The sequence below is a fragment of the Hemitrygon akajei genome, chromosome 8 (assembly GCF_048418815.1).
Source record: "Hemitrygon akajei chromosome 8, sHemAka1.3, whole genome shotgun sequence".
NCBI classification, from domain to species: Eukaryota; Metazoa; Chordata; class Chondrichthyes; order Myliobatiformes; family Dasyatidae; genus Hemitrygon; species Hemitrygon akajei.
The window spans coordinates 20,656,319-20,678,613 of NC_133131.1; the positions used below are offsets into that span (position 1 = coordinate 20,656,319).

Consider the following 22,295-nt stretch of genomic DNA (forward strand, 5'->3'; position numbering starts at 1 on the left):
TTAGTAGTAGTAAAGATCAGGAGGCTGACAAGAAGGCTATCATACAGACCATAATTTAGGGAACAAAAGTACTAGTTATGCAAGTAGAGTACAACTCAGCACTGAACTGTTATCCTGCAGGACAAAAACACTGGGTCTGAAGTGTTATACAACAAAGAAATGCAGAGATTGTGCAATTGAAAAGGAACTGATGAGAGAAGAATGAAACCAGAACACGGCTCAGTGATGCTAATCAGAGGCAAATGGAATGGCTCATTGTACAATTCAAAACATGATTGTACTGAGAGTCATATGCAAAGTGTTAACTATTTCTATTTCAGATTTGTAGTAGCTCCATGTGCTATTCAAATTGTCATTCACATTCCATTTACTCCAAAAAATAAATCCATCCTCCAAAATAAAAATTTATTAATTTCGTAACAAGAACATTGTACTTCATACAACAGTGCATTACTTCACATTAAGCATCTTAGCACACTTGCAATAAAAATCTATTGTACAGTGGAATACCCCAAAATGAAAAATAGCATACAGTGACAACCTTACATGAAGAGTGGGTCCAGAGACAGAAACTGCATATTGTCAAATGGACTGATTAAGCTTCATGTGAGAAGTAAACCACAATATGCACAGAAGCTGTGGAATAAAGCAAAATTTTCGTATGTTTCTAAATAATTAACCTCAAACATTTTGTTTGCCAAATTTGTATGAAGGCACTGTCTTTACTTGTGCCAAATATTCTTTACTAATGTTTTCATTGTACTTTGACAGGTGGTGCCAAAAGGTTTATGAAAATGTACCACTGGATTTTTAAAAACTTATGAACTGTGGTACATGTACTACCCTCTTACAAAAACAATTAAGAATGAAGCTTTATCCATACAACACATGCAGTCACATAATGTACATTGGTTTTAAAAAAAGTGTAAAAATCAGTTTCACAATTACAAACCAATGAATGAAAACTGAATGCCAAGGCAATAAACAGCACACAGGGTACATCTATAATTTAAGAAAATGTACAGCTCAAATGTTCACAATGTAAACAATAATAACCACAATTATAAAAGACCACATATAATTGCTTTATACAAAAATGCCCTTTTAAAGTTGTTAACTGCAGTGGCTTAAAAATAATTTCCAACAGCAGGTTCTAAACTCATATGACACCTGTATTTGAACTGAGTATTAACTTGTTGTCTGGTCCTCCTATCAGATAATTTCACATGTTACAGGCAAAATATATTAGGTTTCAGTCTGATATTCTCCTTAAATTTAAAATAGGAGATGTAATTAAATAAAAGATGGATTTAGGAGCATTACTAGAAGTATAGAAAGATTGAAATTTTTTAAAAATTGTACGATCCTGTACATCTCAGCCATTTTTTAAAAAGCTGATTCAATTACATGTTTATTCAGACCGGAATTTTAAATCAGATGTAATCAACAATAGCCCAATAATGTAAATGTAACACAACTGGGTGCTTATTCTATTGGGGTATCAATGACTATCAGAACATCAAAATAGAAGAGGGCTGGGTTGGGATAGAGGAGGAAGAGATGCTAGATCCAGCACTCAGATAAAGGAACAGGTAAAATGTGCCACAAGAGAACCATAAGAGAATTATCAAACTGCCCTACTTCACCAGTCATCTGATTGTAAATTAGTAGAAGATTGAAGCCAGCATTTATGTACTCTTGCAAAGCAGAGGAAGTTGCAGCAGTGTTTCAAGGAATGGAAAGTTAAATGGGACGAATACTTTTTTGCATGTTTAAGAAATGTATGAGATATCTATTACAGAAATAGGGACAAAACAAATAATACTAATTATGATTGGAATGTGAAATTCCACTTTTGTAATTTAAAGTATGATAAAAGCAAACAATTTTTAATATATGTTCCAAATCTTGTTTTAGAATTTATGCCTTCCCTGTAATAATTATTTCTCAAGATGATTACCATTTGCTGAATCTGGTAAAACAGCACTTTGCCAAGTAGGTGTCAGTATTTTAACATCTAATTCATTAAAAGGATACTTATTTCTAGATCACCCAGAGCATTTTTTAAACAGCTCCAATAAATGTAACTGTATAGGTTCAGTTATTAATGCTTTAAAATCAGTCATTCATTCTAACATACAGAATATAAAAAGTCCTTACAGCTTTTACTACACCAAGAAAAATTGCACACTCTAGATATGATACATTAATATTAGTAGGTTTAGATGAGAATGCAGGAAACAGTACTTGGGAAGGAGAATCATTACAAGACTACTGAAATCCTCAGCTTATTTTCCTAATATTTCCAGTACAACTTGAAGCTTGTGTATCACAGTACAATCAGATGTGCAGCAATATTAGTTTTAATAGTACAAATGCCTGTTGATACAAGGAAGACTCTAATGCTCTTGCCACTGTTACCAAATTGAAGTAGAGAGCACTTTGCAATTAAATTAATTCCAGTTTAAAGCAAGAATCCTAGTCCTTATCAAACTGTACTCCCAAGCAGAATGGAGATGCTATTGGGGCAGGGAAGTGTGAACTTTATAAAGCATGAACAAAGATAGTGAATTTAGATCAACAGCTTTAACAAAATACAAAAAAAAATCCATATCAGCAATATACAAAACTAATAAAAAATGTTTGTGCCTTTAAAGGATAAATTTCATTGAAAAGGAATTCCCTATTATGGTTAAGATGAATTTAAGTCCTACAACTAGGATTGCTCTCTGAGCTGATATGGAAGGGTTTATGAAATGCTCACTGCAGTGTTCAAGTAATAATTCACATTAACCCTGAATGTAGACCATCTTAAAGGAACATGCAAACTAAGAAAATATGTAAACCAATTTCATCTTGATTGAAATTGAATCATTTTCAGCACGTTGAGAAGATTAAAATAAACACATCCAACAGTCTCTGTGTAGACCTGCAGAGTGAATGGATCGGTAATCTAAGCAAGCTTCTGGATATTCAGTGTGCATGGCCTGCTGCACTCCATTATTTCATAACCTTCAAGGGCTCAATGATCATGTTCATAAGATTACACACTTTTTTCTTAATGGGAGAGGGAATTCAGACTAAATACATTAAAAATGGCAAGAAATGCTAGGTATAAAAGTGACATTAAATTTGTACAAAATGAAATTTATCGCAAAGAGCAGCTTTTCCCTGATTTCAATTTAGAGGCATGTTAAACAGCAGAAAGGTTTTCTTAATTTCAAGCTTGTTCTGTGTTAGTTGGTGTGCTCTTTTAAATGGGATCTCATGGTTAAAGGATTCAGTTACATAATTTTTTAAAAATTCAAAACCAACTACAGAAAGCCCAAAGTTCACATGCAGTCATCAACAAAATAAAACAAGCGTTTAACATATAGAAAACAAATCGTAAAGTGCATGTTCCTTTGAAAACACATCTGCATCTTGTCCAGAAACCAACTAAGTTACATCTGGTAATTATAAAGGATTAGTCGTCTGCTTTTCCTCACTAGTTGCTTGCACTTGCTTTAATGGATGAATTCCATGGTGTTGTTGAGGTGCTACAGCTGTCAGTAGGGTGGGATAAGGTGCATCTGTGTCAGAAGGCTGTGTGTGAGAAAGATTCTGCTTTGCACTCACCACTGAGCTGTGTTGGGCTGATGCACTGTCTTTGGCATGATGTATTAGAGGCTCTTCTACAGGTCTGGTTTGTACAATACTCTCTGACGTTTCAAGTTCTTCTGTAGGCTGAGGGTCTTGGAGAATAGAAATTGATACACACTTTTTTTTGCTGGGCTCATCTTCCGCAGCACCTCCAGCTCTGATCTCACCTGTCCTTTCCACACTGCACGGTGTGTTCTGGGCAGAATCAGAAAGTGCTTGGTATGCCTTGGTAGGATCCAAGCTCTTAAATAAATCATCCCTTGAAAGTTCTAGGAAACCTAGCTTAGCAATGGATGCAGAACGTTTCATCTGCGATGGAGTTGTGAGGCCTGCTCGTCTTATCCTAGCTTCAATTTCTTCCCCCTGCCAATTACCAACTCCCAGGGTACTACTTAGATGATTTAGACTGCCATTGCTGGAGCTATGCTGAGGATTGTGATCAAGATTCGAGAAATTTAACATCTTTTGCATGTCCCTGATGCTTTCATCAAATCTGTTGAAACTTAATTCTAAATCCTCATGGGTAAGTAATGTGATGCAGCCATCTGTTCTTTGCAAGCAAGTCATTTCTTGGTTGACCTCTTGCATCTCTAAATGGACAGTTTCTTTCTCACGAATTTCAGTATCAGTATGTGTACTTGACACTGTGACACCTTGCAGGTGTAGGACGGGTATTTGATATTCTTGTAATGGCAAATGAGCACTATCACTATCAACTAAAGCAATTTCACATTCTAATAAGGTGCTATTAACCTCTCCCAAGGGTTTATCAAACTGGACAGCCATGCCTTCAGTATGTTGTTTCTGGGATAAACTTTCAGCACCCAATAATGGCAAAAGATGTGGGTGTTGTAAAGTATCATTTGTATGAACTTCTGACATTTTTAGATTGCTTGCAGACTGTCTGATGGCTTCAGTTCCCTTCACTGGAGTTTCATCTTCAATGGCAGGAAGTATGGCAACTTCATTTTCCTTCACTGTTGATTCATCTGAAATGGTCATCTTTTCTTCTCCTATATCACTAATGCCTACTTGCAAATTTGGCGATTTAAATATACGGGTATACTCAATGATCTCAATTTTCTTCGGAAGCCTCGTGTAAGAATCCAAATCCTCAGAAGTTTCAAAAGTATGAATCATCCTATGCTCCATAGTATTCAAAGATCCACGTTCAGCTTGCTCCTGTTCTACTTGTGATTGTACTGGGTTCTCCATCTCATTTAAGTTAATCTCTGGGGCTGACTCTTGATTCAGAGGTTCATTATACTTGAGTAACAAACATTCATCTTCAGTAATCCCTCCTTTCTCTTTATCTTTCAATAAGCTTACTTCAGAAGGGATGTCTACACTCCTGTTCATAACCAAAAAATCATTAGCTGCGGTTCCATCAATCTTAGAGTTTTTACGGGCAGGTAATGTTGTTGTCACAGATGATTGAGATTCCTGTTCTTGCTTTAATCGTTCTTCAAACTCCTTGGTTGCACGTTTTACTGAGCCAGGACACCACTTTGCCACCTGTTTGTGACCTAATATTTCATCCTGCATAGGTTCTTCGAAGGGTGCTACCTGGTAATCCTCATGACTCTTGGCTGATACATTTATCTGATGACATCCATTTTGTTTAACTTCGTTGTCATTATTTTCAGCAACTAAAGAGTCATTTGTACACATTACATTTACAGAATCATCATTTTCAGAAGGCCATTGGAAATCTGCTGAGAGTTCATGAACTGTATTCCTCTTTGGCATTTGGATATGGCTACTGATGACACTCTCTGCCTTTGTTTGGCACAAGCCTGTATTCTGGTTGGACTCTATTTCCGTCACAATTTCTTTCACAGAAATAACATTTAACGACTGAGACCTGGTTAAGGTAGACTTCTTACTGAATGTTGATACCAGATTTTCCTGTGGAAGAAGAAAATAAAATTACATGCTTAAAATATTTACTGTATTATTAGCTCCCAATATGTGATAATGATCAATTTCTAAAAAAAGTTCTGAACTTCACAAAATCTACGCTATCAAAAAAATACAAATTTTAAAAATACTATCTTAATTTGAATTTCTGTTTCTTCCATCTTATTAACAAAATATAAACTTAAATGCAGATTAAAGCAAGAAATTTTCCAGACAGGTTTCAAATTTGAAAATTAGTCATATAGTATTACAGAAATAAAAACAGAAATTTCTGGAATTTTGCTAAAAAGAGTGAATCTCTCAAATTTATTTTTGTTTATTTAGAGATACAGAGTGGAATAGGCTCTTCTGGCCCTTCAAGCCATGCAGCCCAATAACCCCTGACAACCCCCATTTAACCCCAATCCAATCATGGGACCAATGAACCTACCTGGTACATCCCTGAAGAAGATGCCAGAATTGAACTAATAATGATATAACTAATAAAACCTTTAATAATGTCTTGCTAACCGTTACTCATGTTGAAGTCATAAGGAAACATATAAAAGCATAACTAGATTGGATAATCAATGTGGGTTATGAATGAGAAATATAGTCTTTATTGGAGTTTACTGAGGATAGATGAAGGGAAACCAAAAGATTTAGTGCATTTGCCACATTTTAAGATCTAGCCAATAACAGCCAGATACAATTTTTCCTGTACTTAAGCTTGCAGGGCTGTGCAAAATCTTAGCATGGAAAAATTAGTTAAAAAATAAAAGAGGGGGGATAAGCAGGGAATTTTCACACTAGCATGGCATAGCTAATGGAGTGTCTCAGGAAATCAGTTGTTTACAATCTTTACTAATGGCTTGGAAACATTGCAGCATATCTAACTTAGCTGAAGATGCATGTTAAGCAAAATAATTGAGGTTACAGAGTCTGTAAGCAGGGTATAATGTGAAGCTACCCACTTTGTAGGAACAAAAGAAAAATGAATTTTTTAAAGGGTGCAGTATAATTAAAAGCTGGTGGTCTGAGAGATTTGGTAGTCTTCGTACAAAACAAAAATTGCAAACAAAAATAATCAAGGTTATGGGACTATTTTGCAAAGCAATAGGATAGCAAACTCCGCTATAGACAACTCCAAGCCCAGCTGCAAGTGTTGGGCATGGGGTTAGCAATCCTATCCTGTAAAAACCCAGTGCTTGCAGAAGCTCCAAAGGCCTTGTCCCTTGGACAAGATAGACCTGTGGACAACTTGAAGGACTGGCCTGAGACAGAGAACTCTGGCAAGCTGCAGTCAGCAGCCTCTGTCCCAGTACGGATGATGGGCTAAGAAGAAGAAGAAGAATGGGATATCAGACCAAAGGACTTACACTACAGTGGGGCTTTGGAGAGTCTGAAGTGAGAGGACATATGGTTGATCTTACTTAAGGTAGGATATATTTGCCTTGAAGGCAATGCAGCAAAGGTTTACAAGATTAATCTCTGTGCTTGGATATAATGTCATTGATTGTTTAACGAACAAGGAATAATCAAAGTTATACCATTAGAGACAAAAAGAATGAGAGCTGATCTCATTGAAATTAAGGATTCTTAAGGGGCTGGATAGGGCAGGTGTGGCAAGGTTATTTTTGCACTAATCCAGAGACAGAGAAGCAGTTTCAGCGACAGGTTACTATCGATGCAATGCTCCTCAGACAGGATGAAGAGGTCAATACTCCCCAATGCCATTAGGCTTTACAATTCTACCGCCAGGACTTAAGAACTTTTTAAAAGCTATTATTAATGCTTTTTGAGATAGTGATTTAGATGTATATCATATTTTTTACTGAGTTAAGTATTGTATGTAATTAGTTTTGCTACAACAAGTGTATGGGACATTGGAAAAAAGTTGAATTTCCCCATGGGGATGAATAAAGTATCTATCTATCTAATAAGGAGTCAAGGACAATGAGAATCATTCTCAGACTAAAGGCATCAACCACCTCAATGATAAAAGGAGGGATTTTCTCTCTCTAAATGGTTTATGAATCCATGAAATTCTTCAACACAGTACTAACTACCGGTATTCAGTATATTTAGGCTTTGAGGAAAAAATAAGAGGGTGACAGTGTTCAGGAAGAAGCTACAATTAAGACTAAAGATAAGATCAGCTACAATATAATTGAATAGTGGAGCACATTCAAGAATTTATCCCCATTCTTATGTTCCTGCACCTGTGGGAAATAGAATCAATGTGTTCCACATCTGTCCATGGACCTGGAAGGGACAGAATCTTAGGATATGAATCCATCCCAGAACGCTAAGACCCTTTTCTAGGAAATGAAGCAGCAAATTGCTTAGATTTGTATCAACATTCAGCTCTCCAAAACATTTGGAAACTATATTTGGAAGAACAAGAGAGAACACAAAACCTAATTGAAGCAAGCTTAATTCAAACAAAAGTGATATTGGCTCTGGGATAAGGTGACTCTTTGCAACGAAATAAATAAATTTTTGCTTACTTCATCTGCCTTTAATTTTGATATCAGATAGTTTCAAAATGCACCATTTTTTACCTCATTAGATTTTCCATCAATATCTGTGCTCTTCTCTCTTGCATGGGGAAAGTTATCGACTGACATCTGTCCCAGAATATTCTCAATTTGCTGTTCTTTGTCAAGGCTCTCCGGAGCAGGTGTTTTTGTGGCACAGTATTTTCCTCCTCCAAGCTCTTCAGCTTTTGAATGTGATTGGACTCGAGTCCCACCCTCCTGTGAAAGCTCAATGAATTTTTCTCTGGCACTGAAGAAGTCAATTCGATCTGCATTGCGGCCACACGTTCCAGCATCTACACTGGATTCTGAGGCTGAAGGAACTAGTTCTGATGAAGCTATGTGATCTTGAAGTGGAGGTGTGGTTTCAAGTAATGGTGATAAAATGCAGTTTGAGTTTAAATGAACATCTCCTTTTAATTCACCATCTAAAGCAGTCAATAGCACAGGACATTCAGGGGAAGAAGAAAGTTCCTGATTTGTCAAGGCTGGTTTGTCAGCGTGACAATGTTGAAGAGAATGTGTATCAGCGATGATGTCTGCACAACTTTTAGAGGTGTCATTGGTGGTTACTGCCATTGGCATGGATGCTGAAGAAATGTTACTCTGCAAGGGATCCAGGTTACAGTTTATAGGCATTTCATTTTCTGCATCAATACCAAAACTTAAATCAACTATTTCCTCATTAACTCCAGGTAAAATTGTATCAGAGGTGTTTAAATATTGGTGGTTATATAAATGTTCAGCAAGTGGATCAGTTGGCATTTCTGTAGTCGAGGTGCTGTCCCTTCTGTTTAAGTCAACAGTAGATTTATTAATACGGTCACGGTGGTCAGAAAGGTCGCTGTCAGAATGTGACCGCCACAGTTTATTGTGCCTCTGTTTGCTGCATTAATTAAAAACAGAAAAATAAAATTTAAGTTAAAGCACCTCACCTCGAACATATTCTACACAATGCAGAATAAGGCTGTAAATCACATTCAAGCAGCCCAATCACCTCACAAACATCTAAGAGGTCATGCCTATTACACAGTTAAAAATACAAAATTCATTTATTTCCCAACGGTAGCCAACAATTACCCCAGAAATCTCAAAAATGTTTCAACTACAAAAATTACTTTAATTCAGAGAGTTAGTACTGATCAACTATGGTATCAGTTTGCCCACAATCTCTGAAAAAGCAGCAACACAACTAATTCTTTTTTTCCAGGAATTTGATGAGGAATGTTTCCCTCAAAACGCTGTCCAACATACACACATACAGAAATTCAGTTCAACTTTCATTATTTGAACACCACTATCTGTATTCCTGTTGAACTGAAATTTCAAAGCAAGTGTGCAACTTATTCAGGGGCTTCTTCCTACAATTTTCTAGACCAGAGGCAAAAAATAATTAATCTCAAATTAACAATGGGGCAAGAAAAATAATGGTTGAATTTTGGATACAATATAATCTAATTAATTTAAAAAAAACTAAAATATCTTGATGTTAAATTTGGAGAATCTCTAAACATTCTGCCTGTTGCTCCCCATCCTACAATTTCTAAGCAGCTGAAGAACTGTGGGAGAGGAGGTGAATGAAGACAGTTTCAAAAAATAAGTAATACCATACTTTTTTGTAAAATTAGAATTCAAGCTAAATTTGAAAGGGAGATTAAAGCAACCTTTTACATCAGCCATCATCTTTGCACAACTTTCAGCAGGAGGGAAATATTATACACGCCTAATCAGAGGGCTGAAATTCACCCACTAAAAGCATTTCTCATGTACCACCAGTGCTGACCCCTTTATAGAATACCTGCTGAATCAAACAAAATAAAGATCATGCACTCAAGTGCTGCAACTGCTGATGGAAAGGTGTAGATAGATTGTATAACACGTAAGTAATGTTTTGTGTACAGGGATGCTTTTGAACAGACATGAAACTACAACACATTCAAATAAAACTCCTTTCATGCATTAAAGGCCCCTGCAAACTGCAATATTGGGAATCATTTTTCCGATAATTTCTGTTGCAAAACAATTAAAGAAGGGTTTATAGTAATGAAAAGTGGCAAAGCTGGTATGCAGACATCCTGTCAAAGATAAATGCAGCAGTTCATGAATTCTGGCCTGTGATTTCAAGAGGACTTGTTCGAAGTTGGCTTTTTGGAAAAGAGTATAATATTCAACATTAATTCATTAATGTTGCTATGACAGGTTCCCTCCAATTCTCACATATCTGAAACCATTTTCCTTTTCACACCACTGCCGACATTATCCTATTTGTTGTCGGGAGAATGATTTGGTAACATATTTAACATTCAAAACAAAAATCTAATACTACTATTTTAAGCAGATGATCTTATAATCTTCCAAATCTCTCACCTTGTGATGTCTCAAACTCAGGAACAGTGTGTGTGTGTGTGTGTGTATGTGTGTATATATATGTTGACAAACATAAAAAGGAATAAGCAGAAGCAAAGGCATATGATAAATATCAGTGTCATATCACATTTCTCTTTCTAACAAACAGTTGCTTGGGTTCTGAGTGACACGAAGGTTTTGGAACATCTCCAGTATCGTACAATTCAGCAGAATCTAAGCCATTATAACAGTGCAGATTTCTTAAAAACAGATATGGTGACCATAATTCTGGGAAAAAAAATTGTAAAAGCTAAGTACAAGGATATAAACTTAAAATATTCTAGTTATTGATACAGCAATACTGCTACATTGTCACCATCTTATTAAATAGAGGCAGTCCTTAGGTTACGCAAAGGTTCTGTTCCTGAGAACTGTCCTTGCATCAATTTCTCCACAAGTCAGAAATATGCATTTCTAGTTACCCATATTGTATTACACGACATGCAATTGCTATAATCATTTCATTTCATACAGTAATCAACCTAATAGTGCCCATAGTTAAACTAATAAAATATATACTATATAGTCATGAACACCATGAAACTTTTTTAAAATTTTTACTAGCATGAAAAAGTTTTAAAAATGCATGGGAGAATTTGAGTTAGGTGAGATTTCCACAGGTCAGATCATTTATAACCTGGGAAGCCCCTGTTTATTGCTATCACAGCATCATCTGCATGATAGTTCTTTATTTATACCAATATAATACCAAAACAGTGTCAGTGTCAATAAAAAGCCAGATGACAAGAAATGCAATTTCTTAATCAAAATGCTTGTTTATTTGTCCTGCAATCCTGTTGATTCAAATACTTGTAAAAGTACAAGCTGCAAAAGTATCATTTTTCCCCATTGCATAATTCCAACTATTACAAGATACGAGATGATATTTAACTGATGGAGACAAGTGAATGCAAATGTTCTGAAAGGGGAAAATGTTTGGTGTCTTGTAACCTAATATTTTAAACACAAGTTCTCCTTATTATGGTGCAACATAGTTAAGATTCATCTGTAATCAAAGATTATGTTTTGCAAACATAACATCAGATATCCATGTCTCAGATTTATGTTGCAAGAAAATAAATGGCTGAATTTGAAAAGTTAAATTTAAAAGGGGATTTTAATATATTGATGAATGCATAGGCAGCAATTAAACATTTCCAGCCCCCTATTCTGATTTCTTTTCCTTCTCTATTCCACCAATGCACATCTGAACTGAATGGTCTCCCAAGCTGTTACTGGCTCCACATCCCTTAAGATCTTTTTAATTGGCTCCTGAAAGTTCACTATTTGAACTACATTTGTAGTCAGCTTCCTGAAGCAAGGCTCTTCTACAGCTGATTAGCCAGAAAATAAAGCTTTATAACCATTACAACTTACCAAGAGGTTAACTAATGAGCAGGTTAAGCACGTTGGAAAATTTCACATCAAGTGCTCCAATACCAGATTTTTAATGCACATACCAAACAAGTACCTACTGCACCTTATGTGATCCATTTTCCAAGTCAGAAATTACCAAAGTTTGGATTTGGTTTTCTGAGCACTCCGCAAAAACAGCTAAATTTTACCTGCTTCTTCTCCTCTTTTATGTTCAAACTATTGTCTGTCTTGATGGTTTAGTGGAGCCACATGGTCTAAGTAAATCAATTCTATTTCTTTTTCACCAGCCTTATTTGAACATCTTAAAAGATGTAAAACAGAAAGGCTTAATTTGAGCTAAGAGGTTTGAATGGTAAATTCTGGCAATTGTGTTTGATTCTTAACTTGTATTGGAACTTTTAAACACTGTAGGGCTAACAGGCATTTTTTAGGCCATAGAAGTACAAGATGACCCCAAACCAATACTTTCTCATGAACATTAAGTATGGGCAATAAGTGTTCCCCTTATCCTATAGAAAAGAAAGTGTCAATATTGGCTTTAGATTGGCATTTATTACTGGGAGCAAAGATTTAAAGTTTATATGAAACAAATAAGGCTCCAATTACACAAGCAAACTCTAACAATAATGTAAACCATATCCTTGACTTTTGGTATCTTTTACTCATTAGAAATTGAACTGCAGTATCCCTAATTTCTCTCATCTTCAAAATCTTCCAATTTTTGTCCCCAGAAATAAGGTTTCTTTTTAACCCAGCTGATAGTAATTAGATGTTTAAACAGGGCTTCCCCATATGATAATTATTATGTCTCATTATTTGGCATGAGAATACATGTCCAAAACACCAAAAACTGAGTGATGAGGTGGCATACAGGTCTGCAGGTTGAGTGATATTGTAATTGTACTCGGTGCCAGCAAAACCAAAGGACTGATATTATCGATTTTAGGAACTGGGAGTCAGACAAACACATCAGACATCACTGAAGGATCTGCAGTGGAAAGGGTGATCAGTTCCAAGTTCCTGGGTGTCAACATAAAGGAGGACCGGTCCTGGGCTCAGCACATAGATACAGCCATGAAGGCAGCATGCCAGCATCTTAACTTCCTTAGAAGTTTGAGATTCAGCATAGTGACTAACTCCATTAGCTGTATAGTGGACAGCATTCTGATTCATTGCATCACAGCCTAGTACAGAAATTCTAAAGTACAGAAATGCAAGCGGTTACAGAGTATTGGACACAGCTACTTCCATCACCACCCCCCCAACCCCAAATGATATCTACAAGAAATGATGACTCAGGAAGGCGACATCCATCATCAGGAAACCCACCATTCCCTCTGCTATCAGGGAGGTGGTAAAGGAGTCTGCAGACCCACACCTTAGTGCTCTACAACAGTTTCTTCCTCACTGCCATCAGCTTCTTGAACAAACCTGGAAAACCCAAACACTACTGTAGACTATTTTCCCTTCCCTCTCTCTACTTGCGTTAGGGTTATGCTTACTTTCATGTCAACACCATGCCTGTAATGTACTGAGCTGTTGCTCCAAAAAGCTGATTTTATATTGTACCTATTCCATGTATGCCTGTAATAATGCACTTAAACTTGAAGACTGCAGTCTGCAGATTTAATTTATGCAATCACAAATTCCAGTTCTTGGAAGTAGTTCCTGCCACATTAATTGATAACTTATTAATGCTTCATGTTATTTGTTGATACAACTTCATTTCACATTTGTACTACAGACTTAAATGTCAACTGTACAATAAGGAAAATTACTATTTGTCATTACACCAAAACAGAAAATGCTGGAAACCTCTCAGGAAGCTTGGCATTAACTGTAGGAAGAGAAATGGTTAATATTTCAAATCTGGACCCCTTCACCAAAACTGAAGGAAGAAAATAAGTTAACTTTAGGTGACAGAGAAGGTTATGGTGGAACAGAGTAGAACAAAGGAAGCATCTTTGATAGGATGAGAAATAATGGCAATTTACATCAGACTAGACCTGTCTGTATTGTTAATGGTAAAGCTGTGGAACAAGCCCAATAGGCCAAATTACACACAAAAAATCTGAGCCAAAATGATGACAAACAGAATTGGTTATTCTGATACAGATATAAAGCAAGAGCAAGTCATCTAAAGGTGGAGAATTCAATAAGAATTGGGAAGGCTGGAATACACTTACAAGAAAGATCAGAGTATGAGTATTCAAACAAGTATGAGGTAACGTATTTTGGAAAGTCAAACTCTGATATATAAAAAATATATGAACAGCTGGGACATTGGGAGTGCTGATACACAGCTGGACCATAACTCACCAGAAGTGGTAACAGGGTAATGAAGGTAATAATGGTATCGTTGGCACAATAGGCCAATGAATTGAATACAAGAGTCAAGAAGTCAGGCTGCAGCTGTACAAAATGTGTGTTAGACTGCACTTGGAATACATTTAGAAGCTTGATAGCTAGACTACAGGAAAGATATGGTAGCAATAGAGGGTACAGAAGAGATGGCATGGAGGGCAGTAGCTATGACAAGGATTAGCTGAAAGGTCTCCTCATAGGAGGTTTAAAAAATGAAGGGCACAGATAAAATAAAAAGACAGAATCTTTTCCCAGGCAGGGAAGTCTAGAACTAAAAGGAACAAGTTTAATGCCAAACATGGAGAAGTTTAAAGGAGATCTGAGGCACAAGTTTTCTGGAATGTGGTGCCAGAGGAAGTGGCAGTGGCAGATACAAATTACAATATGTAAAAGGCATTTAGACAGGTGCTTGGATAGGAAAAGCGCGAAGGATTACTAACCTAATACAAATAAATGGGGTTAGTGTAATAGGCATTACAGCCAGACATTTAGGTGAGATTTGAACTCATAACTCCAAGCCACTGGATGCTAGTTCTGTGATTTAACCACTCTGTCATTAGTTACAGAAACAGCTTTCAAAAGGTAAAGAATAAATACAGTGCAGTACAGTTAATTGGGGCAGCCACCTAATTGGGACAACTCTTAAAAAATGAACACTAATCAGGTTTCCCTTAATTGGGAGAGGACACTGTTTCTGAACAGTTTTTAACTAACATCAGCCATGTGCTCTTGGGTGGCTGTTAGAGACAGTACACTGTGCTTACAACGAACAGACTTTTTGAAAAAAATAAGTCGGTTGAATATGTTTGTGTTCAAAACGCAGTGATTTTTGAACACTGCTGTTTTGCTACTGTTAATAGGGCCGAAATGTACTGGAGCTGATGTGTCCCAATTAATTGTACTGAAATTTCAAGTTATGAATTGAATAATTAAGTCTAACTTTTAAATGTGCAGCTAATAGACACAATTAAAAATAACAATTATTATGTTTAGTTTACAAAGTATAATTACAGAGCAAACTTGCTTCCTAGACTAAACTCAAAAAGTCAAGATTTCAGGAAATCTCTAATCATAAATTGATATTTAAACCTATTTTCAAAATAAAATGCTATCCTTGCAAAGTGTCAAAGATAAACTTTTTTTGCCATCAATATTAATACAATCAAAATGTCTGTGTTTAACTGATACAAGTTTTCAGTTATAATAGACATTTTGGCAGAATACTGGCTCAGCACAAACTGATTTCCAGATCAACGGATTTACCAAAAGATACTTTAAAAAGCCCATATAAATTATACTAGAATGTATTCTGGAACAATAATTCCACAATGCAATGTACAGATCAGTGGTGTACATACGCAAGCAATTCAGAGGTACACTGAAAATAAAAATAAAAATTGCAGAGTCCATAATGTCTTCCATCAGATGACAGCTCTGAATATACGTAATGCAAGACTAAAAATGCTTTTGAAGGAGAGTCAATGTAAAAGCACTATGCTCGCCTTTAGGGACATGAAATCAGAGTTTTATTGTGAGATTTAGTGTATTAATACAAACAACTTATTTATCTAACTTGCAGTCATTCTTGTGTCTTGCACCGTACTACTGCCATAAAACAACAAATTTCATAATACAGACTCAGTGGCCACTTTATTAGGTAAGGAGTGGCACCTAGTGTGATTTTGCTCCTGCACACCACTTCTGTAATGCGTGGTTATTTGAATACTGTTGCCTCCCTGTCATTTTGAACCAGTCTAGCCATTCTCCCCTGACTTCTCTCAGTAACACAACATTTTCCCCCACAGAAAAGCCACTCAATGGATTTTTTTTTGTGAATCCCACCATTCCCTGTTAACTCTAGAGACTGTTGTGCATGAAAATCCCAGGAGATCAAGTTTTTGAGATACTCAAACCACCCCATGTGGCACCAACAATCATTGCACGGTCAAAGTCCCTTAGATCACATTTCTTTTCCGTTCTGATGTTTGGTCTGAACAGCAACTAAACCATTTGACCATGACTGCATGCTTTTATGCATTGAGTTGCTGCCACGATTGGCTGATTAAATATTTACATTAACAAGCAAGTTTACCTAGTAAAGTGGCTACTAAATGTACGTCAGCAATAATAAACCTGATTCTAACATATCAGCAATGGGGAATGTTGGGGGAAGGAGTTCAAAACTATCATGCGACATTCTAAATTCAAATTAACACCAACCTTAATCAAGAAGTTATTAAACATCATGCTCTCTTCTCACTACTGCCATCAGGAAGGTGGTACCTGAGCCTTGGGAATCACAGCACCGGGTTCAGGAACAGTTATTACCTATCAGTCATCAGGTTCTTAAACTAAAGGGGACAACTTCACTCGCCCCATCACTGAAAAGCTCCAACAACCTATGGACTCACTTTCAAGGATTCCTCATCTCACGTTCTCAATATTTATTGCTTAATAATTTATTATTGTCATCTCTTTTAGTATTTGCAGTTTGTTGTCTTTGCACACTGGTTGAACGCCCAAGTTGGTGTGGTCTTTCATAGAATCTATTGTGGATTTATTGAGTATGCCTGCATGAAAATTAATCTCAGGATTGTATATAGTGATATATATGTACTCCAATAACAGATTTACTTTGAACTTTGATCCTCTCAAGCTTTTCTTCCCAGATGCAACTGATGTTTTTAAGAAAACACGTAACTGCAGTGTTGGGCACTTATCTCAATTCAAATGGATATGATAATGGGCATGATATTAAAGCAACACAATCATCATTAAACTTGTTTACAAAGCTAAAGCCAAGATCAGCACACTCTCTCTCAAATCAGATGGGTTTTGATCTAAATTCTTGCTGTAAAAGCACTCTCAAATAAAAACCGCAATTCCATTTTAAATCAGATTAATTACATCGATAGCTTTATATATACTAAAAGCATCTTGAGAAGCCATTTATTAAACTTTAAGACTTCAGGCTCAAATTGTTTTGTTCACTCAGATTTACTATAAAAAATAGGAAGTGACATAGCTGTAATGCACATACGAATTCAGAAAAAAACACCTGTGATCTTTGTTTACTTTGTCCCCCAACCTCCCACCACATACTAAACCTCTTCCCTATAGCATTTATATATCAGTACAAGTCATATGCTTCAATATTTCTGGAATTGACCAGAATTCTAAACCTGTTCTTGAGCATTGATGCTGCTTCTCAAAACCAGAAGCTCTAGAAAATCTAAGGAATCAGAACAAATTGCAATGGATCATTTTTCTATATTGATTACTCCAATTATTTTAACACTACTATCATAGCTTCTGGACAAGATAGAACAGAATGAGTCAGGGAGAAAACTAATGAAATAAAAACAAACTTTCTGCAACTTTTTGACCATTTGTCTGTCTGCTACAAAGCTCTACTTCATCTCACGTTCTACTACGTTGACATTATATTTAAAATAAGAACAGCATTTTCAAATAGCTTGTGTATTTTATATTACAATTTTCTACAGCAACCATAAGCCACACCATAGTCTTTTTACAGCATAATACCTTCCACAAAAGCGCAAAAATATAGAACACATTGAGTACTGCAGGGCACAATGAAAATGGAGGCTGGAGTTTATGGAACTTGCCTGTTTGTGGTTTGTTCTGAATGAATTAAATTTAAGCCATCTTGGATTTCTATGTTGAGATAGGTCTCCCAAAAGAGACTGAGAATGGGAGACCCTGATTCAAATTGAAATTCAGTTTGACACTCCCACCCACAGGCAGTGAGTATATGTGGTTGAGGACCGTGCAGACACAAGGTGCCCAGCTAAATGGGAGAGAGGGAAAATCGGCAGTGGCTCTACCTTGGGTTGCACTGCGGCATTCGGCTCTAGAGTACCATCTGTGGAAGTCGTAGAGATGTACATGGCTGCCCTGCCTGCCGTTCTATCAGATCAAATCCAGTATGAGAGACAGCCAGGAGGCAAATAGAGAGAAATTGTGAATCAAGAAAATAAAAGAAAAGCAAGACATTGCAGACATGATCAATTAAAACCAACTAAAAAATACAAAATGATGCACCTACCTAGCCAGCAAAATGCCCTGGTACTCTTCCAGTTGTCTCATGAAACCAACATTCGGTTTAGTAACTGTACGTTTCTCCTTCACATAATTGTAAGCTTCATCCAAATTCCAGCCATATTCTTTCATTGCATATGCAATTACAGTGGATGCAGATCTGCTGATACCCATCTTACAATGAACAAGACATTTGGAACCATTTTTCCTGATTTTGAGGGGGGGGGGGGGGGGAATACACAAGCATTTAGAGTCAAACTATTCAAAAGCCACAAAAGCAATTATGCTTAGGAACCTGACATATATAAAAAATATTCAGATTATTTTTAAAAATTAGAATGAAGATAATTTTTAACACATTAATAGCTTAGCACCAAATAGAAGTGTAATTTCTGCAACAACATTTGAGCATCCCCTTTGTAATCAATTAACTCAAACATGCCCTATGGCAACTGTTTACCAAAATTAGGACTGAAAAAGAAAGCATGTTTTTACTTTGGTAGACTATTTCTGTACATGATTGATATTTGATATTCATGACTGAAGCTTGCTTTGAGAACTCTAAGTTTTCAAGTTTAGAAAATGATTTGCAGCAAAATGATTAGATATCAAAGTGACCAAATTGCGCATGTTCTTTAACAGCATAATAAAATGTTATAAATTAAAATTAAACATTACAATTACACAGGAAGCAAAATTCAGAATTATGAAAACCATACAAGATCTAAACCATGCTATAATTAATCTAGATAAGAGTTGGACATAAAAGTTTTTAACCAGACTATGTGAATATATTGTACAGAATTTGAAATTTAAAACATAATGGAAACAGTACAACACTGCATAAATTACTTCTAGATTACATACTTTGCTTTGGAAATGAATTTGTATGTATCATTCCAATATGCAAGTAGATCGGTAGCCTCCTCATCATATACTCTTATATTGTGATATTCAAATATTCCGGGGAAAAAGTTGTCAATTTCACGGGTGATGTTTAAAATGTATCGAATCCTAAATGAAAGTATTAAGAAATAAATATTAGGATTTACCATTGCCTTAAAGTGTAACATCTATTCACAGGCACACAGGATGATTTTCAAAATTTTAAAATCTTACAAGGAATTAACATAAAGGCAAAATAAGATTACAAAATATCCCACTAGTTTTTACTGAACTTTTAATTTCTAGTCATTAAAAGTGCCTTTAATCATTTTTATCTTATGGCTGTAAGATTATTCAAATGATTTTTTAAACCCTGTTTGTTAGAGACTTTAAAAAAAAAAAGGAACAGATTATACTAGAAACACTCAGCATGTCAGGTATTCTGACTAAAGGTCTTGGAATGAAAGCTTAATTCTGTCTCCTTTTTCTTCAGATGTTCCTCAACCTGATGAGTGCTTCCAGTATTTTCTACGTTTTTCAAATTTCTGGCATCTGCGGTTTTCTTGATTTTGGAATGGTTGGCATTGTGCATGTGGCCCAAAAGATTCCTAAACATTTATTAAATATGTAATGTTCAAGGTTACAAGGAATCAAGATTTTTTTTTAAATCCGTGAAATATTGTTCAGAGTGATAACTGGGAAAACTTACATTGTGTAAGTCAAGAAACAGTTTCTTTATTAAATGTTTTGACAACATGTGCTGATTCTAAAATAAAAGCACAAAATACTATTTATGAACACATTACACTTGAAGTGTAGTACTTCATACAATATCTCCTTCACTAGACACTAGAAAACTACAGCACAGTACAGGCCCAAAGTATGGTACTTATTGACATTTGGTTTGGTGGTTGGGGTAAATTTAACACTTTTAATTCCAGAAAACTTACCCTCTGTTCTGCAAGTCTTCTAAATTGGAAGCATTCCATTCTGAGCCCTGAAAACAGAGACAGTTGGTTAACACACAGTGCTTTCAACCATAGCAGAAGCAAGCAGCTCTGGTGTAGATGGAAGCTGGTTTTGCGATCCTGAACACTACCAGCACCCCTCACCACCCCCCCCATCACATTTTGCATCCAAAGTACAGTAATGCATGACAAGCACATTTTTAGTAAAAGGGAGTTGAGTTTTTTTTAAAGTAACACACAAGCACACTAGTCAACTTCTTACCCGATTAGCAGATTAAAAATTTGACAGCAATATTGTTTTGTTATTCCAGCTTACTTTTGCATTCTTTGCATTTTACTAAGTAAAATAAAAACTGCTGGATGAACTTAGTGGGTCAAGCAACATCTGTGGAGGCTACAGGATGGTCTTCTTTGCTATCCAGGACTAATGCTGGATTGCAATCTGAAATGACAGCTATCCTTTCCTTCCACAGATACTGCTCAATTCACTGAGTTTGTGCTCCCACTTCTGGTAGTCATTAATGCCTTTTTTCCAATTTTCCTTCTACTTTAAAAGGATGCCAGTAGAGACCATTACAATAGATAATTGGTATCAAAATGACAAGGATAAAGCAGAACTTTTATTTATGAGGCAATATGCATCATACAACCCACTACTAATGAGATTAATACTGCAGTGAAGGGAGTTTGCTGCTCATCCTTGTGCAGAAAATGTTTTGATATGGGAAGCTTATCATTCAGATAACATAAGGGAACAGAGGTGAATTAGGAGAATAAATTAATAAAATATCTATTTCTGAAGCTACAGAAAGAATACAGAATCTTAGTCCTAAGTTATTTTCCAAATGAACTGACTTTATGAAAATACGATACAATCACAGATTAAAATGGCCTTTACTGGTAGATAACTGGATTTAGTGTTGATTCCTCTCAAATAAAACCAGATTTCTCTTGACTGTAAGGCCTCTGCAAAATGCACAGCCATTCAACAAAAGCAGATAGTAGAAGGCTTCATGTTGTGGGACATTAAAAAGGAAACTTAATCAGGGCAGTTCTGAAATGAATATACTCCATATAAGAATTCACATAGCATCAAGTCACAATGTTAAATCATAAGCTCTTAACTCACTAAAGTAAAAGCAATAATCAGTCATCTGAGGTGGTAGAAAATTAATTTACATTATACTGCAAAGATAGTTAAAACACTTAAAAGTGGATAAATCTACATCTCATCTCTCCTTTAAGGGTCTACAATCAAGGTTATAATATACAGCGTGGTAGTGTGTCAGCAGAATATACTATAAAGAGACAGAACAGTAATATCTATTTATACAATTTCCTTAACAGAGTTAAAAATCCCTAGCACTTAAGGAGTGCAATAAAAAAAAACTGACAGTCAGCACTAATCAAATAGGACAGATTACCAAAATCTTGGGTGATAGAATAGGTTTTGAGGAATATTTCAACAAGAGTGACACAGATTTAGCAGGAGAAATTTCAGATCCTAGGGTCTGAACAGCTGAAGATAAAATAAGTAATGGAATCATTAAAATTGAGGATTAAAACTATTTCCTGTGAAAATTAAAAACAGTTCAGAAAAGAGGACGGTCATGGTGAAATATTAAAATATGATCATGGAACTTTAAAACCAGGAGTTCATATGCATTATTAACCACTTAGGTGAGGGGTGAACAAGATCTGATGTAATTGGGAATACAAGCAACAATATTTTGGAGGAACTCAACTCTATGATACCGAGCTCTCCCCACAGCACTATTCTCCAATCTCAGATTACCACAAAGTTGATGTCAAGAAAAAAAACCAATGAGATTTAAAAGTCAGCAGAAGAGACCTCTGCTCTAAATGTTCCTCATGTTCGCCCTTTTTAAATTCTATATGGCCTCTTGGAGAACATTCATTTTTATATTCACAGATGGGTGGAAGGTGAAGTTAAATTCTGATGTGATGATCCTACCAGATAGACATGTTCAAATATCTCCGTTGGGTTATCCATCTGCCTCAAGATTACAATCATCTCATTATCAATATATTCTTTAAATTCTCTCAAGTTACAGACCATCTGCATTTCCAATTCTGTGCGAATCTGCAGAGAATACAATAATTAGCCATTGCAACATATACATTCTGTTTT

The 22,295-nt window shown here is 35.9% G+C and overlaps 1 protein-coding gene across 3 annotated transcripts in view; it reads right to left on the minus strand.

The window, feature by feature from the left end:
• Positions 1-391: 391 nt before the first annotated feature.
• Positions 392-22,295, minus strand: part of ssh2a (slingshot protein phosphatase 2a) — a 155,144-nt gene continuing 133,240 nt past the window's right edge. For all 3 annotated transcript variants that reach the window (XM_073053408.1, XM_073053407.1, XM_073053406.1), the window contains 6 exons: positions 22,119-22,247; positions 20,126-20,172; positions 19,158-19,304; positions 18,298-18,498; positions 8,106-8,967; positions 392-5,550 (listed from right to left, as the gene is read on the minus strand). In XM_073053408.1, the coding sequence (XP_072909509.1) occupies positions 3,457-5,550; positions 8,106-8,967; positions 18,298-18,498; positions 19,158-19,304; positions 20,126-20,172; positions 22,119-22,247 (3,480 nt within the window). In that variant the 3' untranslated portion in view covers positions 392-3,456. The remainder of the gene's footprint in view (positions 5,551-8,105; positions 8,968-18,297; positions 18,499-19,157; positions 19,305-20,125; positions 20,173-22,118; positions 22,248-22,295) is intronic.